Genomic DNA, 17005 nt, shown 5'->3' on the forward strand with positions numbered 1-17005 from the left:
AGCCATGACCTAAAAGGAAGGCAGCCGTGACCCGCTTTGTGTTGGCGGGCTGTGGAGCACAGCCCTGCCAGGAAGACACAGAGCCAGTGTTAATATTGCAGTGTTAGTTTGGTAGTGTGTGAGCGGTATCGGATCCTGTCAGGGTGCGTCTCATCTTCCTGCTCATCATAAAAGAGAGGACACCAGAGGAGCTGGAGACATCGTCCCACCATCAGCTACTATGGAGAGGGACACTTACTGTCCAAAGAGATCAGACCTAACACGTCCTGTAGTGGACGTGTCTCATGTTCCCATTTATGTTAGGCTGCTTGACGCAGACAGCATGTCTCTGTTCAAATCCCATTCAAGCTACACTGTCACACTGTTGGTTCACATGCAGAGCAGGAAATGCTTACTGCGTCGGTCAGGGGTTTATTTCTTTATGAAGTACATTTTAACACTTGCCTCAGGGGAACGAGTTCCATCACCAGTTTGGAAGCAGTTCTAACCCTTACGCCTGCTTTCTGGCTGTCGTAGAAAAAGTACCGTGACTTTCGGCTCCAGGGGGTGCCAGACTCCACCCTGAACAGCAAGATGTATGACACGGTGAGGAGCAGGCTCACCCTGGAGGAGGCCACTGCGTCCGTGAGGGAGGGAGGCATGCAGGGCATCTCCATGAAGGACAGCGATGAGGAGGATGACAACAACTAGACCAACATCAAGGGAACGGGGATTCTCACATCAGACACTGGGGGTCTGTGAGAGCCTGAGAAACAATGCATGTCCCAACTGTCCTCACCATTACATCACTCTAGGTCCGTTATCTGTCTATGTCAGAGTTAAAACACCAGTACAGGAGGAAATGGTTAAAAAAAAAAAAATACAAAAAAAAAGATTCTCCATGCTGTTAGTCTTAAAATTGTGGGAAAAATATATTTAGAATTAAGCGATATAAATTGTAGGTATTTATAACTTCGATATTTCTGAATGTTCTTAAGCAATATGGAGAACAGTTTTGTTTGCATTGTCGATGACCATGATTAGGAGTAATGCTCGGTGTGCCCTGTATGACGCTAACCTTTCTAGGTGCTTCTTTTAATGTTTACTGTTCAGTAAGAGAACATCATTGTGAGGAAAAGATAATTACCGTCTATCCGTCAAAAGGTGAATGTCTATTGCCTAATGGGAACAAACCACTGACAACATAATTGTATCTATGTTGAAATACTGCCTAATGTCCCTCTTCACTAGAATAATCAAGGTAGACACTTTTTTCTTTTATTTGATTCAATACTCCTATTACATTTTCCCTCACTGGCCAAACATTTGACCGTTTTTTTATGAATTGTTATTTGATATGCAATATATTCCAGTAGTTTAATTGTTATACTTTATCTTGTATTCTAGTCCTTTTCTCTTTTCTTCATTTTTCTTCATTTTGTTTTACATCAATTTTTTTTTAATGATATGATATTTAATTTGTTATGTAGCACAGCACAATGTATTCAAACCACACAACAAGTGAAAGAGACTTCTGTATGTAACCTACAGTTTGACTCATATCTAATATGTCTCCACCTTTTTGTAATGGATTGTGGAAAAATGTTGTTGTTGTTTGTAAATACTCAAGCTGTACATTGCCCTGTGTGCAATTACTGCATGTCCCAGGTACACACTGACTTCCTCTCCCAAATGTTCTTCTCAGAAATGTTGTTCTGTGTGTAGAGTTACCGGTGGACTCATATTGCTTCTGCCTTACAAGTCCCCTCAGTTGAAAAGGATGAGCTGTGCCCAATAGAATCAAAATAAAGTTGACTGTATAAACATGCAAAAACAAATGTTGTTTTTGTTATTGTCTGTAAATTAGAAATATGTCAATATTGTATTATGTAAAAACAAAACAGGTCTAAATGGGTCTTGAACAAACATCGTCAGTGATGTGAGGTCAATAACAAGAGTCGGGGGTGTCCTCAGTCTGCACAGTGTTGTAAGATGTAAATATCCGGTACTTATGGCAAACTACATATTTATATGCATGCTCCTTTTAACCCCCCCACCCCCTTTCCACCCCTCTAACCAGAGCAGTTTCTTAAGAAAGCGAGTCAGAGATTAGTGCCCTGGATTAGGCCATTTCTCATCTTTAGAGTTTTTATTACAGCCCAGAAGGAGATTGGAAGAATTGCCCAAGATGCTATGGAGAGCAGCCCTTAGCCAGATCTCCTCAACATGATTAGAATTATTCTCAAAAGATTTCAAAAAAAACAAATCAGACTCAAGATGACAGATATAAACTGAGTCAGGGGGATTAAATATAATAAAGTCACAAATTAAAAGATGATGCGATAGTTTAATTATTTCATAGAAGTCAGAAAAACAAATCCTTCTTAGGAGAAAAACAAGATTTAGGGCCTGCTTGGAGGGATTGAGGTGACTCAAAACAAATACAAAACAATTCAACTGTATCTCAATGACAGGAATTCCTCAGTGTTATGTATGGTGACTCTGTATCCCAGGGGATGGCTTTCATTTGCATAATGTTAGTTTAAGTGCAAATTGATGTAACAAGTTTTTCTGTGCAATATTCAGTCTAATTCACTTGAGTACAGGACTAAGAAGAAACAAGGTACTTCCTGCACTAATGTGACAGTTCCTATGCCTTCCCCAAAATAAATAAACTGGTGTATCTATCTCTATCTATGTATCTATGTTTGCTTGCGTTAAATGATAATATACCAGCATTTCCAATAAGTATGATTAATGCTCCTCATGCGACAATGACCGCATTCCAGTTAAGAATACGGAATTGTGCCATGGAGAAGAACATGCCATGGAGGAGAATGTGCCATGGAGGAGAACATGCCATGGAGGAGAATGTGCCATGGAGGATGTGCCATGCTATCTGAAAACTGAGTCAGTCCTCTGACATGTTCTTCTTAGCTACTTGGGCAGAATTTGAGGAATGAAAGACAAGAGGTCTTTAGTAATGAAAGACTTCTCATCCCTGCAGTCATTCTAGTTAAACTCACCACACTATTTCCTTTCCCTCCTTAGGGGGCACAGGGCAGAGAGAGACAAACGAGAGGCCCTTCGTTGTAATGCACCGCTCTGAGAGAGACTGCGTCGCTGACCTAATTGTGCGTTTCTACAGCAGGCTGCGCTCACATTGATATAGCAATAATCAACAGCAATGACAAAAACGCTTTATTTCCACATCCAATATACCACGTGAGCAGCCTCGGGATATCATACATTTAATTTCCTCATAAATCCAGTCACAATGCAACAATTTTGTGCGAGAGAGGACACCGAGACGGATTAATGGGCCTGGAGATTTACGCAGGCACGATCTGAGCTGCTTTGGTTTTTAAGCCTCAATCAGGTTGCGAAGTGGGAATTATATTGGTATCCAAATATAAGATTCTCCAATTGACCATCACAGCAAGTACTGGCCCAAGTCTCAACACTGGTAGAGACTAGAAGTGCAGTGGGGAGTCTGGTAATAAAAGGAGTGTGTACAGCAAGTTGTTCGCCCATATCGAACCCAGCATGCCTCTTCTGCCAGGATATGTGAAGATGATGACAACAGGAAAATGGAATGATGAGAAGAAAAATAACAACTGTTATATAAACATTTGGTTTACCCCTTTATTTAAAGAAAGTCATGATATGTATTCATGAGACCATATATTACCAAATGTGGTAGGGGTGCTAGCGGCCGGCTTGTGTTTTGGTGGGTGAAATGGCTATTTTGTTTGTTGCTTTGCGTGTCTGAAGTGTTGGGATTGCCAGTCATTTGTGAGAGCAGGTAAATGTCATATCCGTTTAATAATGGCTGTCTCAAATCCTCTTATGTTTTTGTGCCCCACCACAACCTTCTTATCTGAGCCTTAAGAAGGGACAACAAGCCCACTGATTAATTTTAGATCTTTTCCATGAAAAGAGTAGCTTACAGTTTAAAGCAATCTCACACAATGTTCAGTCAAGACATTAGGACGTTGCATTACAGATAGATGAAAATCACAGTTTGTCCTGTCTGATTTTCATACAGTAAATCCCATATGGGGATCAACAGTATCACAGTCAGAAACTAGGAATCAGATCCCGCTATTGTTATGATGTCAGTGTTAGGACTTAATCTCTCATAGACTGCAAATTCTATTTAGCATAGCTCTTTTCAGCAAATATGATATTCCTCACAGAATGCACATAATATAAACAATTTTGTTAAAATCTGTGAATGACGAGAAATGATAACCAAAATAAAACGACATAAATGCAATGTTAATGCTTTTGAACTGGAAGTGAATCTAAAAGCCACTTCCCACCAAAGCCAGACAATCAAGCATAACCGCACACAAGCACATCAACATGCACACAAGTAAATGCCCTGAACCTGAATTTCTTTGTCGCTAAACACAACAGATTAAAAAATATATATATTTAAATCATTTCAAAACACCTGTCCATTAGTCTAGCCTCCAGTGCTAAATGCTCATGCGTAAAATCTATAAAGCAAACCAGCACCAGACCTATCCTCTGTGCTGGGGTCTGTCCCTGGCAGCCTCAGGCCTGGCCCAACCTGCTCCTCTGTGACTCACTGCGGGACCAAAAGGGACGTATACTTCAACCTGGTCATTCTTAATATTAACCGACACGTGGTCTGGCCCTGGTCTGAATCTCTACTCTTCAAGTAAATCCTGTTGACTTGTCATGTTTAGGATGTGGCTGTGAGGACCTTAGTCTTAGTCTCGGATCAGACTGGGTCTGTGCAGAGTGGCTGGTAGCTATTAGCAGCCCCACAGCCTCCCAGGTGGCCTGTATGTTCAGTTCTTTCTCAGACCTCCTCACTATTGTCCTGTGCTGCCATTCACCAGCCCTGCTCTGAGAGCATCAAAGGCTTCACACTTTCTATACACATGGCCTGTTCAGAAGCAACTGTATGAAGAACCTCTGCACTTGGGTAAGGGGTCAGAAAAATACATGGAGGGGAAATAGTTGGGGGGACTTTAAAAGGCCTAGAGTAAAGTGCCCCAGTTGATGCTTCAAAGAGAGTGTGAGGTGAACAAGGTAGGGGCAGATAAATGTGTGCTAAAAGACTGCCAATGAAATTGTGGATTGAGTTGTGAGCAAGCTGTGCATGATTTTTCTGAACATAACCTCCATGTGACCTACAGATAGTGACACAGGTGTTTGTATGTTCTGACCTCGCCTGCCTCTGTGCATGCGAGTGTGCACGTCTGTGCATGTGCCTGAGTGTTCTGTAGGTGAAGAGAGGCAAACAGACAGGCCACATGGCAGAGTGGGCTGTACTGAGGGGCAGGTGAGGGCCAGGAGATCTGACAGACTGAGAAAACTCAGGAGGGCTTCAGGACACAAACACTGGCTGACAAAAGGACTCACTCAGGAATACATTAAAATGTCAATGCTGCAGTCCATGGCAGAGGAATGCCACATCGCTTTGACAGACCATGTTTTCCTCTTTGTTGGCATTTCTTTGGCAAAGTTTTCCACTGAGTTTTTTTCCTACAATCTTTGTTTTTTAGGGTCAGAGATGCCAAACGTGCACACATCCTTCACTCAAGTAGAAGAACAAATACTCATGTTTAAAAAAAAAACTCTTGTGAAATGTGTACTGTAAAAGTACTGACTACACCTTTTCACTCAAGTTAAAGTAAAGAAGTATGGGCTCTGACATATACATAAGTAACTACTGTGCAACAGTGTAACAACAGTGTAATCACAATGTAATGATAGTGTAATAAAAGTGTAACAACAGTGGAACAACAGTGTAATAAACAAATGTATAACAGTGTAATAACACTGTAACAACAGGGTACTCAGGTTCCCAGTAAGTGCCTTGTCTAACTGACTTCTCAGATAAATATGAAATACTAAAGGTTACACAATTTACCAGAGAAGACATCATACATCCCAGCAACAAGTGATGATCTTAGAATGTCACTGCATTAGGCCACATGACATTGACTTAATGGAACTGCTGCCATTAATTACAGTGCACATTTTTTACATTCTGTATAAAGTGTACACATATGCATTTTAGAATCATTTATTATTGTCAACCGACTTTGCCAGCAGAATATGCTGTCAGTAGACAAAGCATTTCAATATTTTTCTTGAAATGCCACGATGACAGATATAGGAGTTGTTGATGTAGACCTGTCACTATAGGTATAATCAGAACATACGCATGGACATATTTGATACATTATTTTCTTACCAACACATTAAATCATTAAAGAGGGTGGGTGATGCAGAGGGTGAGTGTAGAGCCTAGCTTGGCATGTTGCAAGACATACGTGTCATAAGTGAGGTGTGTGCAACACGTGGAGTGGAGGTGTGTGGAGGTTCATCATGATGCCATAATTAGAGTGTTTACACCCTGAACCTCCGAGTACATGTTCACAAATAGCAACTCAGCACATGCAGAGGCGATGTTGTGTGGTTTGACCTGCAACAAAAATGTGCCTTCTTATAGCAACAGAGGTAGGAGGATATGCTTGGCAACCATTCATTACAGACCAAGCTTTAAAAGCCACTGACTACTCATCAATTGCACAGCTGCACACAAACAATGTGCAGCTATTGAGCCGAACAGACAAACTCTCTCTACAATCATTTGTGATGTCAGGACCAATTCTGAAAGGCAGGTCAGCCAGGAAACTCGGGCTCCTGTAGATTCGGCATTACCTGTGAAGCGAAGTTGTGTTTGATTGACCATTAGGCGAAGTTCTTTCAAGTGATACATTCTGATTTAAAATATTGTAAAATGTAGAATCTTTCAACTACACTATAATTGTACAAATCAACCAAAATAATCTATGAGAATTCAACGTCTCCAGCTGGCTTGCGATCTACATCTAGCAGTCTGTGAAAGCTTTGTAAACTAGCTCGAGACAAGAGCAAGACCTTTAAGTCGATGCCCGAGCTAATTGCTGAACGTGTTAGCCGACTTGAAGCCGAGGTCACAGAAATAGGATCAATGTTTATTGTGTGGACGAGCCGGTAATTGTGCTTGAATAAACTCAAATTGTAGTTACATCATTTACATATGAGTGGAATTAGTGGAACTCGTTTAAATCCTTCCGAGCCGAGTTGCAGGTGTAACGGGATTTAAGACAAGTTACACATTAAGGTTTTCTCATGTTAACTTTTCTTTATTTGGCAATGTCTATATAGCCTATATACGCATTTAAAATCAGCACGTTTCATGGATGTCGATTTATTAAAAAGACTCTCAACATTTTCCAGTTACAACAAAGCACACAAAACATTCGTTCCAATATGACCGCTGTTTAAAAGACCAACACCACTGGTGTATTCAACGTTATAATCGAGAGGACATGCAAATAAACTTGTCTACTGTACACTTCATTTCTTACATTCCCTGGGGGAAGCAAAGAAAACGTTATAATGGGGTAGTCAAAATCATTACAAACAAACGATGTAATAAAGAAAAACGTTTTGAAGAAGCGCTTTTATTGTGTGTTTGAACTTGTAAAGTTCTCTTGAAATCTTTTTTTAAATATAATTTGTTGTGCGTCTCAGGTGAAATCGTCTGCAAACAAATGAATTCAAGCTGGTCCTTATGAAAAAAGAGGAGAGGGTGACTGGTCATTGTTGCAAGCACACAAAACTCTGGATTCCAACAAACTTTCTATGCTGGTTTAAAAAGAGCTCTTTTCATTTCTCGCTATAGGCCTACCTCTGGCCAAGCTAAGTCTTTTCTTTCCCCTTTTAATCCTTCCCTTTATTTCGGAAAAACACAAAACCAGGTTCCATGCAGTGCTTTAGTGGTTAAAAGTGAAAGAGCTGTTTTTCCCCCCCGAGCTGAGCTCTGAATCGCTCAGGAAAATTGGTTCTTCTGAATAGGTGAAGGAGGAAAAACGTTTAATAGGATCCGAGGGAGGTTCTGCTCTTGCAATCTGCTCCTTAAACAGGTGGAAATTGGACCTTCTCAATTATACAAATAGTAAGTATAAAGCAGCATGGAAAAGCTATTCCATCTTCAAGGATTAAGAACTTTCAATGAAAATTGAGTCTCGTCAAAGCGGAGAAACGAAAATCATTTTTGTTAACCAGGTTAAACAATCTGAATATGAATCTTAGTGGTCGTTAAGTGTAGTTTAAGCACAGGCTGCTAGAAGCAGGTTTATAGTAAGATATTTTTAATTTCTTGGAATGTATTTTTGCGACTAGATAGCCTAACTAAAACTTAAACATTTAAGCTACAAATATTTGTATCAGTAGTAGTAGGCCTAATAATAAATAGCCAAACCTATAAAAAAAAACTAGTATTCATATTGATATTATGCTCTTTATGTTATTGTGAATATCATGTCATGTTGTTAGATTGTCCAATAAATTATCCAATTGCCCAGATAATTATTATTTTTAAATCCGTAGGCTACGCTGAATTTGGATTTAGTAAAATATTGTTTTTTTAGGCTATCAAAGCGACTGGTGACAAGAGGCACTGGATTTGGAGACATAAATAATAATCTGTAATAACTGTCATACATACCACCCCCGTGGTCGTATATAAGTGGGCGGTGGGAGAAGGGACAGGGCTTGTGATGGCGTTTCTATGTCACTCTGATACGAGCTAGTCCATGTGATGTCAGCTAAATGCAATAGACAGTGATCCAGCACTGATGAGGACGTCCGCTTTCAAAATGTGACAGAGCAGTCACGCTGCTATCCACGAACACATCTACCGTCGCTTTTACAATAAGGTAAACTTTAACATTGACTCTGACGTTAAGTTTACTATCAGATTTTCCGAGGTAGGCTAGGCTACTGAATAGAAATTAACTCCGTGTTTTTTTTCTTTTTCTTCTCTCTAACGAGCTCTGTAATGTCCTGTTAATTTTGTGTATACTAGTTAATGAGCATTAATCTGGTACCCCTGGATGCTATTGTTCCGGGAATGGCCATTTGAATGCAAATGAGTGACATTGTAATACCAAGGTGCTTATTAAACTGATGTGTGTGTCCTGTCTTTTCTGGAACTCAGGAGCCGAGGACAAGTCGGCTGGTAGGCTGCTGCTCACACCAAGCTAGGTTTACAAAATGGCAAGTTCTCTTCCTTTGGAAACCATGATGTCTTGCCCACGACTTGACAGCGGCAGGAACGGAGCGTCAACCGCGCCAAAGGCGTTGGCCTTTTCCATTGACCGGATCATGTCCAAGACCTCGGAACCGAAAGGAAGTGTGGATGACCGGCGAGGATTGGAGATTTCCGAGGGCAAAAAGATGCTAAGCCTCTGCTCACCTATACCTTGTATGATCCCAATTCAACCTTTTAGCTACGACCTTCAAGCCAAGGCGCTGATGAACTACTCCGATTTTTGGAAAGCTAATTTTAGAGGAACGATATGCGGTTCACCTGCAGCAATGTGCAAAGCTAATTGTGGGATGTGTAGCAAAGGGGACTCGGGTTTGAAGCACTCTATAATACCAGGAACTAGAGTAATAAAGCCCCAAGTCATCCACCAAGCCGTTGCTATGCCTACTAACGGGTCTCTGTACTATTTCAACTACCTGGACTCTGCATACCACCAGTCTGAGCTGTTATCAGGACACTTGTTCTCCTCAGCTCTGGTCAACTCGCAAGCTCAGGCTTCGTTCTCAGCACACCAGAAACTTTTACTTCTAGAGAACGCCAAACTTGCCAGCGCTTCGGTTGAGAAGTTCCCCACTCCACAATATCCCCACAAGGAGCATCTGCCTGGTCAGTTGGACCAGATAGTGAAGGAGAACCACAGCCTGAACTCGGAGAAAAACGGCGTAAAAGCTCACGGCAAGCTCAACAACAGCTCCACCGACGGGAAACCGAAAAACTTCACTTGCGAAGTTTGTGGAAAGGTAGCCTAAGCAATATCCTGTATCCTATATCCTAATATTTGGCTACACGCAATTGTCTTTGTAGCCTATATTCATTAAAATAGCCCAGGCTTTTTTTTTTTATATATATATAGCCTAACATTAAACAATTAGGACTATTCGTGCAAAATAGCCACAACACAATAAAGCTACAACTCTACAACATTAGGCCTATTATGATAAAAAAAAATATATAAAACATTGAAATCATCAGTATTTATAGCTTAACGAAAACATGATATTCTTCTTTCTGCAGGTATTTAATGCTCATTATAATTTGACTCGACACATGCCAGTGCACACAGGCGCGAGGCCCTTCGTTTGCAAAGTGTGCGGGAAAGGGTTCCGTCAGGCCAGCACGCTGTGCAGACACAAAATTATCCACACGCAGGTGAGACATATTTTACAAGCTAATGTACTTATCCTTTCTTACAATTATTATTATTATTATTCAAATATCAATATTTTTATGAGGTACATTGTGAAACGAGAAAATGTATTTTGTTGCAGGAAAAGCCTCATAAATGCAACCAGTGTGGGAAGGCGTTCAACAGGAGCTCAACACTGAACACTCACATACGAATCCATGCCGGATACAAACCTTTCGTCTGCGAATTCTGTGGAAAAGGATTTCACCAGAAAGGTAAAAATCCGTGTTAGTCTACTGCTAATATCACAAAGCTTTATTCTATATGAAACCACCGAAGACGCATTCATCACATAGCCTCAGTGCATCAATTGATCCCTTCTCTTTTAAAAACGAAGCCACACCAGACTATAATTAGCCTACCCCTTGATTAAATCAGTATATAAAATATATTGCAATTGTTCACTAATAGCCTTGTTCTATCTAGGCTATAAGTGAAAGTAAATATTTGAACTCAACAATTCAGTACCGCTCATAAATATTCAATGTTCTGTGTCTTGGATTGTAAAATACCACATTATTGATCAAACATGTGGTTAAAGGCGGCCTCTAAGCTTGAGGCGACCAATCTAAATAGGACATGTCACTTTACACTAACTAACTCTCCCTGCAAGACTCTTAAATTTGCCATGGGTCAATAGACAGACCTCTCCCGAGTTTACAATCCGACAGTTTTCAGTTGTTGTTGCGTTTGATTTTGACAAAGTTTGACAACTTTTTGACTTCAACATGCAAAGCTCTGATTAATGAAGGCCGGGGAATGAAGCGCCAACTCACTTAATTGTGAACTCCTGACCTTGGGGAAAATGTGTCCCCTTTGTCCTTGTTTTCATTTTGGTCTATATCTGTGTTCACTTGTTCACTGTTCACTTTTATTCATTTATTCATTCATTCTTCTCAATTTCAGGAAATTACAAGAACCACAAACTTACACACAGCGGAGAGAAGCAGTACAAATGTTCCATATGCAACAAGGCCTTCCATCAGATATACAATCTGACCTTCCACATGCACACGCATAACGACAAGAAGCCCTTCACGTGCGGGACTTGCGGAAAAGGCTTTTGCAGGAACTTTGACTTGAAAAAACACATACGAAAGCTGCATGATAATAACTCTTCGTGTTTATCTGCAACAAACGAAACATCCAGGGCACTCCAAAGCTGAGCCAGTATTTGTTTTCCATGGGATGGGCAATTTATCATAATACACTTAAAGGGATTGTTTTCTTGTGAGTTTGCACCAGTGTAAAAACTGTTTATTTTTGTTTGTTTGTTTACATTTTGTCACGATGAAACATAGATCATCGTTATTTGGCATATCAAACGAATGAAAACTCAAAACAATTGAGCGGGAAAGACTAGGCCTACTTGTTTAAAGATTTTAAGCACATTTAGATCAATGCGTCGATGCTTGTAATTTTTGAACAATGACAAAGTGTTGAATTATCCACATTGAATCTAAAAATGAGTAGGCTACAGCCATACTTGGCACAAATAATGTCAAGCATCTTTCGCTATTGCCATTGTTAACGCGTGAAAACGGAATTGTAAATAATAGGCTATGAAAAATAAAATGATATTTAACAGTGTTTTATCTTTGGCGTCATTACTCTAGAATATGAAATTCGATCAGAAAATGTGTATGCCATGGCATTGGATTCGATTTCCAAACATTTATTCATTTATGTAGCCTATGGCCTGTACTAAATATAACTCTATTTTAATATAAATATAGGCTGCGGCTTGTGCAGCAATGACGTGTGAAGTTTTTTAAAAGGTTCTGTTACTTCTGACAGACGCATTTGACTGGTGCACTTGATATCTATAATGGTACAAATTATTAGATGTAACATGGACTCTTGAAAGCGAATTACATTAATCATTTAAACACCCTCGAGGTGCGCATGAATCCGTGTTCATTAGAATATGGATAATAGCGCATTCGGCCACATCAGTTTCCACTCTCCTCATCTGGCCAGTGTTAATATAGTAGAACGTATGCCGCGCACGGCTCCAGGAACAATATTATCCTTGCAAGCTAACAGACATTCTGATGAGAGATGGGCGCGTGCTCCCAAATCTTGGTCAACCAATTACGACGCAATTAGTAATTAGCCTACCCGCCAAGCTCTGACCGGTTAGAAGGCTAATATTTCCAGTTGAGTGGCCTGCTCACCTCTCTCCACTACTGTGTATGCACTATTCACACTCAAGCTACTCTGAAAAGGAGATAGCAGACTTTTCATAATTCTTCTTTTTATACTAGGAAATGAGAAGATTCACGTATATTTTTAGTATCAATTATGGCTACTGTCACATTCCAATTGTCTATCATTTTCATCCACACTGATAACCACAAATTTGAATTTGTCATGTTGTTGTATTAATCCCAGCCAACGAAGTATGGTGATGTTAAAATATATTTTTTAGTAGTCTATGACTTACTGCACATATTTACATAGCCTATATGCCTTTAGATGACCATTAAAGTTTTGCGGCACTGGCATACTTCAAAAACGAAGTCTTAGGTGTCTTTGACCTATAAAGACACTAATTAATTTTGATTAAATAGCCTACCAGGCAATGGTCTAATGAAGTTGCACTCACTTTCCATCTGAGCCAATCGATTCTTAAACACCTTAAATGGATTTAATGTCCAACCCAGAACGTTGGGCTACACGTTTTTACGCACCGGTAAATGTCTGGTCTACGTCTCGTCTATGGACTGTGCTCAACGTTATGTTTGTTTTCGCTGCCTATTGTTTATTGTGCAAAAATAATTATTCATCCAGTGTGGGGGGCTATCATTGGAAAATTCTCAATGGATATGTTTGTTTCGGGAACAGTCTCTGCGCAAAAGTGTCCGTCTGTTCCAAAGCCTGGGTAGTAAACAACCTAAAGGCAACGCGTTGCCCTTTTCTCTGCACTTACCTCTCAAACATCTGAGCAACCAGCTTCGCTTCTAGAAACATGTTAATTGACAACGGAGCTCATTACTGGGCGCACATGTAACGCAGCGAGAGATTATGAGGACAAGAGCGCATTAATCAACTGTCAACAATCGAGTACATCTACACGACGCAGGATCCCCCAAAATTGAGGCATTTATAAGCGACAAAAGACCTGCCTGAGACAGGAAGAAAAGAAGACCCAGACTTTTGTTTGGCCAATTCAATTGATTATAAATGGAAGATTAACGGGTTAGCTTCAGCGGTTTTCAAGGGCTTGAAGGGGCGAGAAAGGGACCAATTAAATCCACCAAATGTTAACTACATCAGTTTCCCCCCGTTTAGCCCAAATGAAATTCTAATTAAACAGTCCCTCGCTATCATTTTGGAAGGCGATTTCTCTCGCTGCTGGAGTAGCGCGCGGGCTGGTTGCGACCCTCGTTAGGAAAGCACAGGCTCTTGGCACAAAGAGCCCACGATGAGCAGTCTGAAATGCCAAGAGGAAAGTTAATGAGCATCGGGCGCAGTCCTTGGGGCTATTCATGGAAAAGGGTGTTGAAAAGATGGAATCAGCCAGTAGCTCTAAACTACATGGTGTTCTGTACACTTCTAAATGTCCAATAGGGCAGTCTGCAACAGGCCTAATATTGTTCCTAGTATTGCTCCAAATATTCAGTGGTTACTGAGGTGACATATAACACAGCATATTACACCCATGGATACAAGCTGTATATAAACATGCTTTTTTTTAATACAAAGCTTTATGAATCAAATATGTGGTGCAGACAACCAGTCAAGTCATATCTCGAGTTCTATAGAAAAACGGTATGGTGTGTGAAAAATATGTTTGACTTATTATTGAAATAGAAAGACAAATATGCACCACTCACACACATTCCTTGTACACATAATGTTTAACATACATGTGAATGCAACTGGCTTGTTAAGACCTTTCCAAACATTTACTGTGAAAAAATAACTGTGTTAAGTGTGATATAAACAGACATCACAACTAACACACACACACACACACACACAAACACAGACACGCAGTAGATGTTAGAGAGAGTGGATCTTGGATCTGCCATGGCTAGTCAAGGACACGAATGGGAGAAGGTGCTTTGTGGCTTTAAGGTCTGTGGGTATAGGACGAGTGGTAGGAACCATGTCAGGGGAGGGAGCTGTGCCCTGCTGAAATCACATCACTGTCTGTCAGTCTCCAGAGAGTGACCTCCACTCAGGACCTGTCTGTCGCTCGCTTGCCCACCCTGAGAGCTTGGGGCCAAGGAGCTGAAGGGGACCCCCTGTCCGCTCCTCGCCCGCCCCTGTAGCACCCACCCTCTCTAACAGGAGGAGAGATGGAGCCTCTGACCTCCAAACTATCTGCATTACATGACCAGCCAATATCAATACATTCCACCTAAATGTAAAAAAATAAATAAAATAAAGGTTTATTTTGTTAATTTAATAAACATGTACGAATGTCATTACAAACAAACAAATAGGTAATGAATAGATAATGAACTAGACAAAATAAATAAGTCATTTTCTCCATCACACCCTGACTGGACTAAGCTCTATTCTTGTGGAATTAAATCATCAGTTCATTGTTAGGCAGGAAGACTCAATCTGGGATGTCCGGTGCTAATCCCTCTAACACGAACTGACCCTGCTGGGAAATGTCCACTACTGCTGTGCATAGCCAGTACTGCTAATGACATCTACTATGGAGCCACCTTGTTCCCACAAATCTGTCCCCTTTATAATGAGATCCTACAGGTGCCTCTCTAAGATGAGCATTCCCGTTGGCCTGGGAGTGCATGGGTAAAAGGATGGAAGTAAGGAACTCTGGATTAATGTATTTTTCTTCTATAGCTGTGTCCCATTGACACAACGGAAGTTACCGTAGAAGTTGATGTTGTGAAGTTGATTAAGAACCATGTTTTCAAAGCAGGAGTCATAATTAAAATGTGATTCTAATTGTCTAAGCAGTAGCTACTAGGCACGTAGAGTCATGTGCTTTTTATCTAGATGCAATCAATATCATCATAAATTGAAAGTGGAACACAATATATGAACACATGCTGCACACTCAGTCAATCAATTCAAATAAAATCAAAACTTACTGCACTGGCAAGCTTCACACAGGGGATAAAAGACAACTACTGAAGCAGAATCAATACCTCACTAAATGTATCGACTAAAAGTACAAACCAAGGACAAAAAACCACAGGAGTTCTCTACAGAGCAGCAAGTCTCAGCATTATAGCATCAGCATTCGCAGACTTACTCCCTTATGACAGCCCTTTGTGTTTAGAGCTATTACAATAGCAAAGGTATGTGCCCAAAGCTTGATTTTGTAGGTAAGGGCCTGGTGAAGTGCAGTGAAATCTATGATTATGTTGACATAGACAAACCCATTCAAAAGGTGGCATTGCACTTATGCTTCAGTCAATGAAAGGGGCAGAGCAGAGATCCCTTAAGGTCAGTGTTGGTTCACTTTAGTGTGTGACATGTTATGTTATGTTTAATCTAGGAGAACAGAGAGCAACTCCCTCTATATAGGCAGACAAAGACATGGCTGGGCATGCACTTAACCAGAGTTGACAGTACACGAGAAAAGGAGTGATGAGGAGAATGTGAAAACGTATTAGGTTCAAAGCCAATATTTCAGAAAAATTATGACATGAATCATGTAAATCAAATTATTTATGAATTAATAAAATATGAGGGAAAAAAAACATGTTTTGAAGAAAATAAGGAGAAAGCTGTAAAGAAAGGATTAAATATTTTAAACGCGTATGCCTTGAAAGAAAAAAGGCACTACAATAGAAAAATCCCATATCAAAACAGTATACCCCACACCGGCGGGATATCATTTTGTAAAAGGCAGCACACAATTACTTATTATCCAATTATTGAGGATGACAGTTAACCATTTATTGGGATTTTCTACCCAGCAATTATCTGAGGAGCCACTCAGCATGTTCTCAATAGATGGCCCAAATCACATCATCATATGGCTCCAAATTCACGCGCTGTTAAGAGATGGAGGGGGTCACCTCCTCGCCGCCTCCTCTCTCATTGAGCCAGGGGTTTGCTGGTAATCCATGCTGAACTTGAGAGGCGGGTTGGGACCCAGGTGTCTGAGGGGTAATGGGGGTCGGGGAACTGAGGGGCAGGGGTTGTTGTTGTCGGCAGTTGCCAAGGCTAACCGGGGTCTGAGCCATGAGCTCGGGGCGTGACGGGGAATGTGGTGTCCGTAGCTAATCCACCTCAGGCTCTTCTCCATTAGAATACATAATGCAGAGCTAGTCATTTGGAAGAGCTTCAGATCGTGCTCTTCAAAACCCTTTTAGATAATTCGCAGTCTCCTGTCCCCCTAACTGCCCCTCCCTCAAACCCCGCCCTTGACCTCCCAACCCACATGTCAACCCCACTACCACCACCCGTACCCCTACCCCCGCCCCCTCCAACGCACACTCGGAGAGGACTGGTGCCTGCCTAACCTCAGGGCCAGCAGTGGGGCCCAGCTGAGGAGCCGGAGAAGCTGCCAACCACGGCCACTTCAACCCCGGCCATCCGGATGATTGCGTTTGTCAAGCCGCCACTCCGTGTCAACCCAGCGCAGGTTTGATCATCACAATTAGGCTGGATCAAGGATGCCTCTCTTTGCCACGGAGAGGAACGAGGAGGGAGAGGGGAAAAGGAGGAGGAGGAGGCTGGTGTATTTTGCCGTTGACAGT

At 41.1% G+C, this 17005-nt stretch overlaps 2 protein-coding genes across 10 annotated transcripts in view; both read left to right on the forward strand.

The window, feature by feature from the left end:
- Positions 1-1382, forward strand: part of cadpsa (Ca2+-dependent activator protein for secretion a) — a 73759-nt gene extending 72377 nt beyond the window's left edge. For all 9 annotated transcript variants that reach the window (XM_067244361.1, XM_067244622.1, XM_067244449.1 and 6 more), the window contains one exon: positions 517-1382. In XM_067244361.1, the coding sequence (XP_067100462.1) occupies positions 517-690 (174 nt within the window). In that variant the 3' untranslated portion in view covers positions 691-1382. The remainder of the gene's footprint in view (positions 1-516) is intronic.
- Positions 1383-9048: 7666 nt separating this feature from the next.
- On the forward strand, positions 9049-11476 carry fezf2 (FEZ family zinc finger 2). The gene is made up of 4 exons (XM_067244179.1): positions 9049-9864; positions 10139-10273; positions 10393-10525; positions 11217-11476. Exons 1-4 carry the CDS (start codon positions 9070-9072, stop codon positions 11474-11476), a joined length of 1323 nt encoding a protein of 440 aa, XP_067100280.1. The 5' UTR covers positions 9049-9069.
- Positions 11477-17005: the final 5529 nt, after the last annotated feature.

This window comes from Osmerus mordax, chromosome 1 (genome assembly GCF_038355195.1).
Source record: "Osmerus mordax isolate fOsmMor3 chromosome 1, fOsmMor3.pri, whole genome shotgun sequence".
NCBI classification, from domain to species: Eukaryota; Metazoa; Chordata; class Actinopteri; order Osmeriformes; family Osmeridae; genus Osmerus; species Osmerus mordax.

What these genes read in the sequence shown, in the direction of transcription:
- fezf2 (XM_067244179.1), top strand. Translation starts at nt 9,070, where the DNA reads ATGGCAAGTTCTCTTCCTTTGGAAACCATGATGTCTTGCCCACGACTT. An exon ending in CTTGCGAAGTTTGTGGAAAG is followed by an intron (nt 9,865 to 10,138) that starts GTAGCCTAAGCA and finishes TTCTTTCTGCAG; the next exon opens with GTATTTAATGCTCATTATAA. An exon ending in AAAAGGATTTCACCAGAAAG is followed by an intron (nt 10,526 to 11,216) that starts GTAAAAATCCGT and finishes TCTCAATTTCAG; the next exon opens with GAAATTACAAGAACCACAAA.